This window comes from Ictalurus furcatus, chromosome 13, assembly GCF_023375685.1.
Source record: "Ictalurus furcatus strain D&B chromosome 13, Billie_1.0, whole genome shotgun sequence".
NCBI classification, from domain to species: Eukaryota; Metazoa; Chordata; class Actinopteri; order Siluriformes; family Ictaluridae; genus Ictalurus; species Ictalurus furcatus.
In genome coordinates this window covers 28,440,486-28,454,906 of record NC_071267.1, presented here as the reverse complement: position 1 = coordinate 28,454,906, position 14,421 = coordinate 28,440,486, and the positions used below count along the sequence as shown (strand labels likewise).

The 14,421-nt window shown below is 40.0% G+C and overlaps 1 protein-coding gene across 1 annotated transcript; it reads right to left on the bottom strand.

Moving 5' to 3' along the window:
* Nucleotides 1-1,666: 1,666 nt before the first annotated feature.
* Nucleotides 1,667-11,984, bottom strand: fads6 (fatty acid desaturase 6). The gene is made up of 6 exons (XM_053639702.1): nt 11,506-11,984; nt 6,948-7,114; nt 5,615-5,795; nt 4,062-4,246; nt 1,943-2,122; nt 1,667-1,816 (listed from the first exon to the last, which is right to left on the bottom strand). The coding sequence occupies exons 1-6, from the start codon at nt 11,771-11,773 to the stop codon at nt 1,667-1,669; spliced, it is 1,131 nt and encodes a 376-aa protein (XP_053495677.1). The 5' UTR covers nt 11,774-11,984.
* Nucleotides 11,985-14,421: the final 2,437 nt, after the last annotated feature.

The following is a 14,421-nucleotide window of genomic DNA, read 5'->3' as shown; positions in this document are numbered from 1 at the left end:
GGTTTTGTATGATGTAAAGTTGTATTATGATGTAAGGTGTAAAGTTTTCATGTAAGTCGTAAAGATTTGTGTAATGATGGAAAGTTGTATTATGATGTGAGGTGTAAAGTTTTCATGTAAGTCGTAAAGATTTGTGTAATGATGGAAAGTTGTATTATGATGTGAGGTGTAAAGTTTTCATGTAAGTCGTAAAGTTTGTATAATGATGTAAAGCTCTAACATTGCATTAATTTGAAAAAAGTTTGTTCATGTTTTGTATTATAACATTGTAAAGTTTCTTAGTATGATGTAAAGTTTAAAAAATAATGCTAAAAACAATAGAAAAAACAAATCAAGGCAGGACTCATATTACACTATACACTGTATGTTTGATATTGGTGATAATATGTGTTATGAACAGTACATAAAACCCATTGTGTTATTAACTCAAAATGCATAAAAATAGTAATAAAGTGTAATGCATTTTCATGAAAAAAATGCATAATGCCTTATTAATGCATTTTAACGAGATATGAATGTGTTAATAGTAAATTATAAAGATGAGCTCCATAAAAAGTGTATCAAAACTTCTGTGTAAGTCTGTGAAAAGAAATCGATAAATACAAAACTATGTGGAAAGCCACAATAACGTACCGGACATTTTAATTTTAACTTCATGTTTATTAAAGATCACAAGCAGTGTTTTAACTGACTCAGTCTAAAAAAAATTTTTTAAAAAGTGTTCAACTTCAACATTCAAAAAAGTACTCAGTTAGCACTGTTAGCTTAGCACATAGCTACATGTTTGCTACAATTTACTGATTTTTTGCTTGCTAAGAGAAGTGCTTTCTTGTTTACAAGCATCATAATTGTTTACTTTTTGCGTCACTCGATGTATTGCTCAGTTTTAGTGTTTGTGTTACATAAAGAAACAGATAACATTACACTAACACACTAATTATCTCTTGTGGGTGTGGCCTGTCCAGCTGTTTTTAAATTACAATAATACGTGGCAGTAGCCAGAATGTTCACTTTTACACATCTCAGTGTTACAGTTGTTTAAAACGTAGTTTAATATAGTAATAAAATTCAGATAAAACCACAGGTGTAACTTCATCTCTGTTAAATGGGAAATAAAGACAGTGATTCGTCTGAGAAATTTACTGGAGCCAATCATATGGATTTGTTGCGTTACTATATCACAACTAATTAGCATAAAACTTAAAAAAAAAAAAAAGACTAAATTTGAGCATGGACAGTCTTTAGTTAGTTATCAGCTTTTGGCTAGTTTAGTTAAGCAAAGTTAAGTAAAGTGATTCAATCAAATTACAGTTAACAGTTCTAGCAGAGTAGATTTATTTTTGCAATTTTTGTAAGGAGCTGAAAATGTGCTATAGTAAGAAAACTATCAGAACAGGTTAGTGGTGGGGGCAGTTACTTTTGTGTAGTATACTCCTACAGTGAGAGCTTCACTATGTTCCATGTCTCGGGACTTAAATATTTATATTGGTCTTTGGACAACATAACTTCCATCATGTGGTGTGTTTATGATAGAAGCTGTTGTGTCTACAGTCCCTCGGTGTGTGTGTGTGTGTGTGTGCGTTTGCTTCATCATCAGAAGATCTACATTTGTCAGATATGAGATGTCTTGGTTATGAGGATTTGTAACGGTTCTTGTGGTTCTCCGTTACTGCACCCCCACCAACTCAATTATAGGTGGAGCAAACACCATCAGCTCCTGGTACTTGTGGAAGAAGAGACGCAGGCGAGAGAGATAGCCGTCCTCCTGATATGGCAATGCCTTCACCTTCAGGTACCGCGAAACGATTGGCTTCACCTACACACACACACACACACACACACACACATACGCGCGTTGTTAACTACGTCAGTGCAAAACGCAAACACACCAGGCATGTGATGTTCCTGGCTAATGGAGAACCCAGTGCTGGAGCGTGTTCACCTTGAGGCACATGTTGTCGGACAGCGAAGGGAACAGGTGATGCTCCACGTGGCAGTTGATGAGCGAGTGGCCGAAGGTCCAGTCCAACAGTGGGTTCCGGGGCAAGTTTAACACACCATGGCTCATCTGGTAGATCCGCTTTGGCCGACGATTTGGAGAAAACATCGGCAACCCAATGTGCTGCAGAAACAACTACAGTTGATCAGCTGAGCAATTAAACCAGCAGGTATGAAGAAGAAGAAGAAGAAGAAGAAGAAGAAGTGACATCATTGTAGCCACTCATTTAGCACCAATAAACAAATCCAATATTCTCCAAATGCAACACTCTAAGCTGGTGCCACTTCTGAGTGTGCTTCTGCCCAGTCCTTGCAACCCCATGTCTAAAAACCTGGAGACCTTCCTGCTTCCTGTTTTCCTCCAGCTCCACCCTGAAGGCTCCTCTTTCTTGTATAACCAAATTAACAGGTTTGTGGTCCAGACACGACTTAAACAAACTTGTCCACACCTTCATTTTCATCAGGCTGGACCTCTGCAGTGGTCTCCTTAAATCTCCTTCCCAGAAAGATAACTGTGAGAATGGTTACCAGAACATGAGCACATAAGCCCAGTTCACAGATCTTAATGTCACAGGAACTAAATACATCTCCATCATGCTGGAGGACCTGCAGTTCTATTAGATTAACAGGTTTTGGTCAGCTGGTAGCCCTCAGAATCAAAACCAATACATAATGAGCTAGGTTCTTACTGTATATTTATTTATTAAAGAATGCATTTTTATCTGTTTATAGTTACATGTAATGTTGTAGATCCCAGGACTGGTATATGGGAGTGTTGTTGTTCTTTCGCTGTGATCTGACCCTCGAGTTCCCTTCATGTAGGGTTATGAGAAGAAAAAAACTCTCACGGATAATATAGAGTCAGTTCTGTTCTGATTTTTCTTCTTTAGGAAAATGTTCTCTGCCCTCAAAGAGCTCCAAAGAGTCACAAATATTTTAGGGGATCAGCACAAATGGGCACAAATACCACACAGGATCAGCACACAGCCCAACACACTGAGTGTTAAGTCTCACGCTGGGGAAAAAGTCAGGCGTGAATTGTTCTTTTCTCTCTATTTCCTTAATGAACTGGAGCCAAGTTTAAACCTCCAGCCTGAGCTACTGAGAGCCAGAGAGAACAGAACGGCTTTGAGAAGAGAGAGAGAAAAGAAAAAGAATGAGAGGTGACAGAGAGAGAGAGAGAGGGAGAGAGAGAGAGAGAGAGAGAGAGAGAGAGAGATATAGAGAGGGAGGGAGAAAGAATGAGAGATAGAGAGAGGGAGAGAGACAGAAAGGGAGAAAGAGGGAGAGATAGAGAGAGGGGGGGCGGGTGAACGATGGCAAAAAGTGCTTTACAAAAAAATTATAATTTGATTTAATACAATAAAACTAATACGTTTTATTTATAAATAAATAAAATAAAATAAAATAAAATAGACAAAGATTCACAAATATGTGCTCGCAGTGCGAGTCTGATAACCTCCGATCACGGTCCAATCACAGTACGTGTTAACGTGTGCTGTTTTAAACATGCTGAAACACTACCCCATCACGATCAGATCACTGCTAACGCTCGCTAACACCAAGGTCAAGGTCAAGGTTATCTGCATGCTGTGAACAGTGGATTCAAACACAACACACCGACAGTACGCTCTCTAAAGGAACCAGTCCACTCTCTGGTTCCTCAAAGGTTCTTGAATGGCTACTGGCTCTAGATTTAGGCTCTAGACCCAAAAAAAAAAAAAACCACAGCTTGTTGTGTTACTGAGAAACCGCGTAAACTCCTCTGTCCTGAAGATGTCGGAAAAGCACTGACACTGGAGACTCCTTCCATAAATGTTACATAAACACATTTCCCCATATCTACAATAACACACGTTTTAAATCCAGTTAAAGCATTTTCCAAATAGCATTTTGATTAGTCTCTTAGTCATTAAGAATGTGTGTGTATTTGTGTCTCTGTGTGTGTGTGTGTGTGTGTGTGTGTGTGCGCGTGCGTGGGTGTCTGTGTGTGTGTGTGTGTGTGTGTGTGCATGTGTGTGCGTGTGTGTGTGTGTGTGTGTGTGTGTGTGTGTGTTCCTCACCTGGAAGATGTTGACATGGATGTATGGGATGGAGAACATGGCTCTGCTCAGCAGCATCACCAGCAGCGCTGAGCTACATTCCAACCCCGATACACACCGCAGCACAACATAGTGAGAACACACACCTAGACACACACACACCACCGTACGTGCTGCTGTGCACAGAGGCTGACCTTTCAGCTGCCCTACAACACACACACACACATACACACACACACACACACAAAGGTTTTATATATATACACACACACACACACACACACAGGTTTTATACATACACACACAGATACACAAAGGTTTTATACACACATCCTGAGCCAAATTTGCTAGCTAATATTAGACTTACTATTATACGTGTAACTGAAAATAGTAGCCAAATTTTAGCTAACATTAACTGTTTATAGTGCAATTTAAACCAGCATGGAGGTCACTAGTCAGCTAGCTAAGGTTGTATTACTGCGTTAAGAAGAGCTGAGATTAAGGGTGCGTCTCAATCAGTCCCCTAGGTGGTGGATCAGTATATGGTGTACATGAGTTCGGGCAATTTTTCCGGCGACATGACTACGTACTCACTTTGTAAAATGTCACCACTGGTGTTTATCAACAACAGACAGGACCCGTATCTTTCTAACATTATACTGTATGTCATATAAATTTGTTAAAGTAGCTTAATCACGTGTTACCCTCATGGTACTTCAAGCAGGATCGTAGGCTAGCTAGTGGATTTTTAAAAATCATTAAACACTTAAAAGTCATTAGACTCAAACAAACTGTATATAAAGTTCAAATCGCTAACCTAAGAAATCATTTGAGAGCCACAACAGCGATAACACGCTACTTACATTTGTAGACGAAGTTGTCTGAAAGTTCGTCCACCATTTTTTTCCAGCTGAGAGGTTTCAGAAAACATGACGTCATTTCCGGTAAGGGAACAGCGTGAGCATCGATGCTCATTGTTTTATTTTAAGGCACGAACGTTCCAGTACACTGGAAGGATTTTGCGATTGAGACTGAACTTAAAATGGCCGCCTCCCTGATCAGTGCCCTGACTACTGAACTAGGGAGCTGATTGAGACACACCCTAAATCATATTTCATTAGCCAATCACAAACTGGCTCACAGCACCACAATCCTGATTTCCTTTTTTATTTCTTTCTTTGGGTCGACATACTTCCGAACGACTTTCATAAAATACTAGTTAAAAACATGGTTAAATTGACTAATATTAGTTAGCTTTAATGGGCTTTAACTGGGTTTAAATGAAATCAGATCAAATAAAAAAGTATACCTAAAGTTAACTAGTTGATGAGTGAACAAATTATGGCTAGTTGATCGTATAAACAGTTTACCTAAACGACACAATATATTATAGTTAACCTAGCATTAAGTAGCTTGCTAGAAACTTCTCTTAAGTACACAATAGTTTACCTAATGTTAGCTAAGCTACCAATATGTAAATTAACAAGCTAGGTGTAAAACTAGCTAAACTGTATACAGTCGAGTTTGTAATTGGCTAATCAAATTTGAAATAATCTCTGCCCGTTTTGTCTCACCCAAGGCCACTAAAGGAGTGATGATGGGCACAGCGAGTGGAGCGATGAACAGATAAACACTTCGGGGCAGGAACGGAATCTTCCACGTGCTCGAGTCTCCGAGTCCGATCACGTTAGTGTGAGCGTGGTGCATCTTAATGTGTGCTTTCACACCCGCATTTGCTGTGAACGCTCCACACACCTGAAACATACAATGCTAACAGCTAACAGAAGCTAACAGTGTGTCTCTACAGACTGAGACTTGCTAATCTTCCTGAACTGAACGAGACACAGTAAACAGTGTTAAATATTAAAACAGAAGATGCTAACTCTTTAGTTTGGGTTTATTAACAAGATTAGCGATAGCGGTGATGCTACAGATTCATTCAACATGTTCCTTAAGAACTCACAGGACCCTTGAGAACCCCATAGGATAGCTAATTAAGCTAAATTATACCTCTCTGTGTAATTCTAGCTCCTTGTTTTCATTCATTTATATATATTTTTTAATTATATTATGCTAACTATCATACTAGCTAACCTCATGTCCTTAGTTAATTCTCCAATGTAATGCTAGCTAGCAGGCTATGTTCAATGCTATATATTATTGCTGCTATTAGATAGCTTGAAAGTCTTTTTGTCTCAATCTGACACGATGAATTTGCTTAGCTTGATCGCTAACTACCTAGCATTCTAACTAGCTAGCAGAGTGCAATAAGTCGTTGTGTAAATATGTAGAATTGTAAGGATTGTAATCAAACTTTAAAGAAGTATTTATCACATCTATTTTTACATCAAAATATTGGCTGGCTCTCTAACTTGCATGCTAAATAGCTAGTTTTCTAACTGACTAGCTGTCTTGCTTGCTAATGTTAGTATTAATTAGACCACACAGGAGAGATATTTAGTCCGCCATGTTCCGTAAACTTTCTCAGAACTTGATATGTTGGTTCCTTCAGTGGCATCTTTACTTAAGAACCCTTGAGAACCACATACAAATTATAATCTTAAACTAGATAAGCTAGCTTTGTCATGCCTCTCAGTGTAATGCTAGTTCATTACATTCCTTATTTTCATTACATTCGTAGAATATAAAATCGAACTATAAAGCTAGCTAGCTATCTGTTTGGTTATTTGCAATTTGAGACAATACTCTGATGTAACACTAGCTAACAGGCTATACTGTATTTCATGCTGTATTTTATATATTGCTGTTAGCTAGTTGTAATCCTAGCTACCTTACAGGTGAGTAACATAATAAAATTTAATAAAAGGCTATAATTCTAGTTTGCTAATGAAATGTAACTTAAGCTCCAACCCTTTGAGCAGTACTGGGACAACTAATGTGTCTCACCTCGATGAAGAAGATGGCCCAGAACTGTTTCCAGAAGGTGGAGTCGCTCAGAGCTCCATGACTGGCCAGGTGAGTTCCCTTCACCGTGATCACTGCATGAGCCACGCCCATCAGAATCAAGCCCAACAGGAAGTAACACACCTGAGATGAGGACAACAGCAGGAACGCTGAGAGAGACAGAGACAGGAAGAGACAGAAAGACAAATTCAGAGGCAAGACCTGCTTCATCATTTAAAATGGTCTGCACTTTATCCAAAGCGCTTTACACTGTGTCTCATTCACTTATTCACACACACACACACACACACACCAATGGTAGCAGAGCTGCCATGCAAGGCACTCTCCCTACGAGGTCATATCCTCTATACCCGCTCTCTCTGTGAGGTCGTATCCTCTATACCCATTCTCTCTACGAGGTCGTATCCTCTATACCCGCTCTCTCTGCGAGGTCGTATCCTCTATACCCACTCTCTCTACGAGGTCGTATCCTCTATACCCGCTCTCTCTGCGAGGTCGTATCCTCTATACCCGCTCTCTCTGCAAGGTCGTATCCTCTATACCCGCTGTCTCTGCGAGCTCGTATCCTTTATACCCGCTCTCTCTGCGAGGTCGTATCCTTTATACACGCTCTCTCTGCGAGGTCGTATCCTTTATACCCGCTCTCTCTACGAGGTCGTATCCTCTATACCTGCTCTCTCTGCGAGGTTGTATCCTCTATACCCGCTCTCTCTGCAAGGTCGTATCCTCTATACCCGCTCTCTCTGCGAGGTCGTATCCTCTATACCCGCTCTCTCTGCGAGGTCATATCCTTTATACCCGCTCTCTCTGCAAGGTCGTATCCTTTATACCTGCACTCTCTGCGAGGTTGTATCCTCTATACCCGCTCTCTATACGAGGTCGTATCCTCTATACCCGCTCTCTCTACGAGGTCGTATCCTCTATACCCGCTCTCTCTGTGAGAACGTATCCTTTATACTCGCTATCTCTGCGAGGTCATATCTTTTATACCCGCTCTCTCTGTGAGGTCGTATCCTGTATACCCGCTCTCTATACGAGGTCGTATCCTGTATACCCGCTCTCTCTGCGAGGTCGTATCCTCTATACCTGCTCTCTCTACAAGGTCGTATCCTCTATACCCGCTCTCTCTGAGTGGTCTATCCTCTTTACCCGCTCTCTCTGCGAGGTCGTATCCTCTATACCTGCTCTCTCTGCAAGGTCGTATCCTCTTTACCTGCTCTCTCTGCGAGGTCGTATCCTCTATACCCGCTCTCTCTGCAAGGTCGTATCCTCTTTACCTGCTCTCTCTGGGAGGTTGTATCCTCTATACCCGCTCTCTCTGAGTGGTCGTATCCTCTTTACCTGCTCTCTCTACAAGGTCATAGCCTCTTTACCCGCTCTCTCTACAAGGTCGTATCCTCTATACCCACTCTCTCTGCAAGGTCATGTCCTCTATACCTGCTCTCTCTAAGAGATTATATCCTCTATACCCGCTTGTTCATTCCTTGCCATTTGAAGACTGGACTACTGCAACTCGCACATGGCAGGCCTCCCCAGCAAGATCATCACCACATGCACAAACCAGAAACCATGGATGACTGCTGAACTGTGCTCACTGCTTAAAACCTGACACACTGCAAGGACCAATCTGTCCCGGACTATCAGAGAGGCAAAGCTCATAAACACAAAGGACACCAGGCGTATGTGGCAGGCATTCGGGCCATCACAGACTACAAAGCTACACCACTTGTCTGTGATGGTGACCGCTTGCAAACTCTCTGAACAATTTCTATGCACAGATTTAAGGCAAAGAACATGCCAGCGGGGACCACCCCAACTCCCACAGACCAAGTATTTTGTCTGTCTGCAGTAGATGTCAGGAAAACTCTGTCCAGAGTTAACCCACGGAAAGCTGCCGGGCCTGACAACACATAGCCGGAATGTGCTGATCAGATTGCAGATGTCCTCACAGACATCTTCAGTATTTCCCTGCACAAAGCAGATGTCCCTGTGTGCTTCAAGACAACCACAATCATCTCTGTGCTGTGTCAATCATCTGTGTCCTGCCTGAATGACTACCAGCCCATTGCACTCACACCTATCATCATAAAGTGCTTCGAGCGGCTAGTCATGAAACCCATAAAGAGCAGACTTCCCACCACACTGGACCCATTTAATTACGCCTACCATAGCAACCACTCAGCATAGAGCACCATAACGGCTATCATCTACCTTTCTCTGACTCATTTGGACAAAAAGGACAACTATGTAAGAATGCTGTTCATAGACTTCAGTTCAGCTTTCAACACAATCATCCCACAACAACTAACAAACACCTCCCTCTGATATTGGATCCTGGACTTTCTGACTGGAAAACCCCAGTCCGTCTGGATCGGCAACTCCACCTCCAGCACCACCACACTTAACACCGGCGCCCCCCAGGGCTGTGTGATCAGTCCACTGCTGTTTACCCTGCTGACTCATGACTGTGCTGCTAAGTTCAGTTCTAATCACATCATCAATTTGCTGATGACACAACAGTCGTGGGCCTCAACAGCAACAATGATGACTCAGTGTACAGGGAGTCGGTGAACCAGCTCTCACAATGGTGTAGAGGCAACAGTCTATCTCTTAATGTTGATAAGACTAAAGACATGATTGTCGACTTCAGGAGAACCCGAGCGGACCACTCATCACTGCACATCAACGGAACAACCATGGAGAGTCAAAAGCTCCAAGTTTCTTGGTGTGCACATGATAGAGGACCTCTCTTGGACTCTCAACACCTAGCCAAGAAAACCCAGCAGCGCTTCCACTTCCTGCGGAGACTGAAGAGAGCCAAACTTCCCTCTCCCATCCTCACCACCTTCAACAGAGGGATGATAGAGAGCGTCCTGACCAGCCGTCTCACCATGTGGTATGGGAACTGCACAGCCTCCGACCACAACACCATACAGCGAACTGTGAGGACAGCTGAAAAAATCATCTGAGTCTCTCTACCCACCATCGACACCTCATACAATAGCCGCAAAGCCACCAGTATTGCGGACGACCCCCCTCACTCTTTTCATGGACTATTCACCCTCCTGTCATCAGACAGAAGGTACAGGAGCATCCGTGTCACCACCAGCAGACTCCGCAACAGTTTCTTCTTAGATGTCTGGACACCTTTCCCGAGCACTTGAATTAGCACTTTGTTTATCTACTATTGTTTTAAATCCTTGTCTTGTGTTCACTTTTCTTACCTGACTCCCCAACAGCGTTGTCAGACGGATGGTATTCTTAATCCCTCACCTAGTGAACCAGTATGAGGATGTGTTTTTTCATAGAGACTACAAAGCACTTCAGTAAGTCACTTTGGATAAGAGTCTCTCATTAATGCAGCAAATGTAAATGTTATTGTAACTTGTTTAACTGATGTTCCACAACATTACATGTAACCATATACGGATGAAAAGTATGATGCGTCATTCAAGTTCAAAATTGTAATTGTTGGCAAACTGCTGTGGTATAAGAGGAATGAAACACTTTGGGGTGTGTGGTTATTGCACACGCTATTGTTTTTATTTACATACTATATCAATGTTTGTTTGTTTTTTAAACTTTTGTTTTTATACAATACACTTTTTATTTTTTAAATTATATTTGTGTTTATATGCTAATTATTATTTTGTTCTGCTTTCTAGGTACCCCCCCCCCCCCCCCCCCCCCAATCCTTTTGTAACTACTAAAGTTGTCCTCTGATTTTTTTCCCTATGGTGCAGACTTTTTCACAAATGTCGCCACACCTTTTACCTTAGACCTATTACATATTTGCATTTCTGGGAGTGTCTTTGAGAGCCGAGCTTGCCAAGTGTATTAAGAGAAAGTAACACACACACACACACACACACACACACACAAAACTTCATTAAAAAATTTTTGCATGTAACATCATTCTCACAATTATTATTAATATTACTATTATTAGTAGTAGTAGTATTTAAAGTTTAGTAATATTTAGGATTAAATATTATTATTATTATTTATAAATCATCCACACAATGTTGGCTAATTATACACACGCAAATTAGATTCTTTATTTCGGATTTCCCCAGATGATTAAACCATGAAATAAGATTTTTTTCTCGTAAACCCTGACCATATTTGTGATTAGCTGTGTAACATGATATTATTATTATTATTATTATTATTATTATTATTATTATTATTATTATTATTATATTACTATATTATTAGGTACAGAAATGTCGTCATGATTTGTCATGTGCATTTAAAATTTTCCGGAACATTCTCTGTCTAACACATCCTGAGCAAAAATAACCTTCATGCTAATGTTTAGTATAAAACTTTAATGTGATGGATCAAATGAACCAACAACTCCCTACCCCCCAACACACACACACACACACACACACACATACACAAACACACACACACACCCTGAAATAAAAGCTACACCACAGCAGTCTGCATTGTGTGTAATTGTGTGGGATAATAATGCACATGAAAGAGTGTTTGAATGAATGAGTTTGTGTGTGTGTGTGTGTGTGTGTGTTACCTGAGGGCAGGCTGATGAAAGCCGAAGCCAGGATGGTGCAGTCCAGTCCTCTCCTGTCCCACCAGCTGCTGTCTCTCACAGTCTTCTGGACGAGACGATTCAGCTCCATCATCAGCGTCTCACATTCCCCCGTCTCCTCCTTCTGTCCTCCATCCGATCTCTCCTCCGTCTGTGTCCATTCTTCCGGGATGTTCTGCATGCTGCTGATTCTGCCAGTTCTGAGACACTGTTTACACACACACACACTCACACACACACACACACTCATACACACTTGAAAGACGTCTTCACACACTCACACTCACTCTGTTGTGTTTGCTGGTCACGGTGGTAAACTGATCCCCCTCTCTCTTTTCTCTCTCTCCCTCTCACAGCACTCGCTCCTCCCACCTCCCTTATTCTCTCTGTCTCTCCCTCAGTCTGTGTCTCTCACTCCATCTCTCTTTCTCTCTCCCTCTCTCTCTCTCCCACTTCTCCATCGTTCCCATCCTTCGCTGTGATATTATATATGTGTATATATATATATATATATATATATATATATATATATATATATATATATATATATATATATATCTCACTCACACACACACACACTCAGACACACACACACACAGAAGCTGCCACTAGGAAACTAGGTTGTGTTTGTCTCTGTACATGAATGCTGCATGCCCCTCCTCTCTCTCATTCAGCTCCAAAAGTATTGGCACCCTTCTATAGTATGAGCAAAAGAAAGAAAGAAAAAAACACTAGACACAATGATTTTCCATTCAAACAAATGGAGAAGCTGCTTACCTTTTATCTGGCAAAAAAAAAATTATAACTTTAAAAAATGTAAAATAAAAAATATGGCAAAATTATTGGCACCACAAGTTTGTTTGTTTGTTTGTTTATTCAATTGTAAATTGTTAACCTGAAATAAGAAAAAGACCGTAGGGAAAATATAATGAGCTTTCATCATTACCGTCATCCTCACCATCATCCAAAACATTTTACACTGTGTCTCATTCACACCAATGATAGCAGAGCTGCCATGCAAGGCACTAACTTGCCATCAGGAGCAACTTGGGGTTCAGTGTCTTGCCCAAGAACACTTCAGCATGTGGAGTCATGTGGAGTCATGTGGGCCAGGAATTGAACTGCCAACCCCATGATTAGTGGACAACTCGCTCTACCACCTGAGCCACAGCCGCACATCATTATCATCATCATCATCATCATGATTATAATGTTAGTTGAAGTTAAAAACCTGTGTTCTTGCTGCTAAGTGATTCATAGGTTTTAATAAAACTTTATGGAAGTTAATTTTTCTTTTATTTGTTTTTAGCAAATTTGTTTTTTTAAAAAAGAAGAGATTATTTAATTAGCAGAGACACATCCTGACATGGACCAGAAATCCTCTCTCTGATCCACCAGAATGAACTGAAATCAAGCATTTTAAAGGTCTCATATCATGTTTTTTTTTTTTTTTTTTAATGTTTTCCTTTTGCTTTAGTGTAAATGTATCTGTGTGTGCATGTAGAAGATCTGCACAGTCATAAAGCTCATACTCTTCCCCCAAAGGGATTTATTCTATCTAACAGAGAGCACTGCTCCAGACCCGCCTAAAACTCCTCCATCCCAGTCCAGATATTACTTCCGCAAACATCTACATCACTATGTGAAATATTAGCATAATCCCGCCCAAAGGCAGGTGCAAAGAAAGAAGGCGTGGCTTCAGTGAAAACAGTTGTTTTGGCAGCATGTCTTCAAGACACTGTGTGTTTCAATGCGAAAGCAAAACCCCTTTGTTCAGCCTTCTGAAAAAGGATGAAATCAGGAATCAGTAATTAACATTTATCTGTAATACCATTTCTAAGCAGTACGACCCAAACGCTTGCTTGTGCACAGCGCATTTTACAGAGGACAGCTTCCTGAACCTACAAATAAAATATAATTGAGTTGAGTTTATGTTTACGTGTTCAGACATTGCTCATTTTCACTGTGTAGAAATGATCAAGAAATCGTCAGATTTTAATTTTGTGTATCTTTCTTTTTTCAGTGAGTAAGCATAATTATGATTATTTATTGTTTAATAATGTGATAACCCCAAAACAATTAGAATAGTATGTTCTCAACACCCTTAAATGCAGTTAATTTAAATAAATACATTTGTAAGATATATTTGAGTATTTACTATTTCAGAAAGAAATTCAAACAAAGTTACCAATAAAATGCCCTCCTATATAATATAAATCATTTGCTCAATAATAGATGTCTTACTGTAGTTATGCGATTATATTTTATTTTGTAAAGAAACTATAAATTAGAAAAATATTGTTGGTGTAATTAAGAATGTTTTGGCAATATTTCTAATTTACTAGAGTATAATTTTCCAAATTAAAATACTCACTAGACACATTACATATTTAATAAAACATTAGATAATTAATAAAACATTAGATAATTACTAAAACATTAGATAAGTAGAAACCACAAAATACACACACTGCTCCACATGAGTCTAAAAGCAGTGACTCAGTAAAGAGCCGACTCAAAGATCCGATTCGTCCTTGAGGCGACACGTTTTTCCTCACCAGAGAAAACACCGAGTGAATTTCTGAGGTAAAAAATTCGTTAAAACTTCCATTACTGTTTATTTTAATCTTTTCTGTTCATCTCTGTTTCCAACTGATAACTTTAACTGTTTATATATTTATATATAAGGAAGATATTTGGCTGTATTTTCACTGCTAATTAGTTTTCAAGCTAACAGCTATACCAAAAAAAAAAAAGTAAAGCAAAGCTGTGCGGCTCTAGAAGCTACACCTCAGTAACATCACTCCTGGCTTTAAATCGATTATTTAGTTATTTATTTTTATCTGAATGTACTCAGATGGATAATGTACACATTTATTTGTCTGTAAAGTCTTTCAG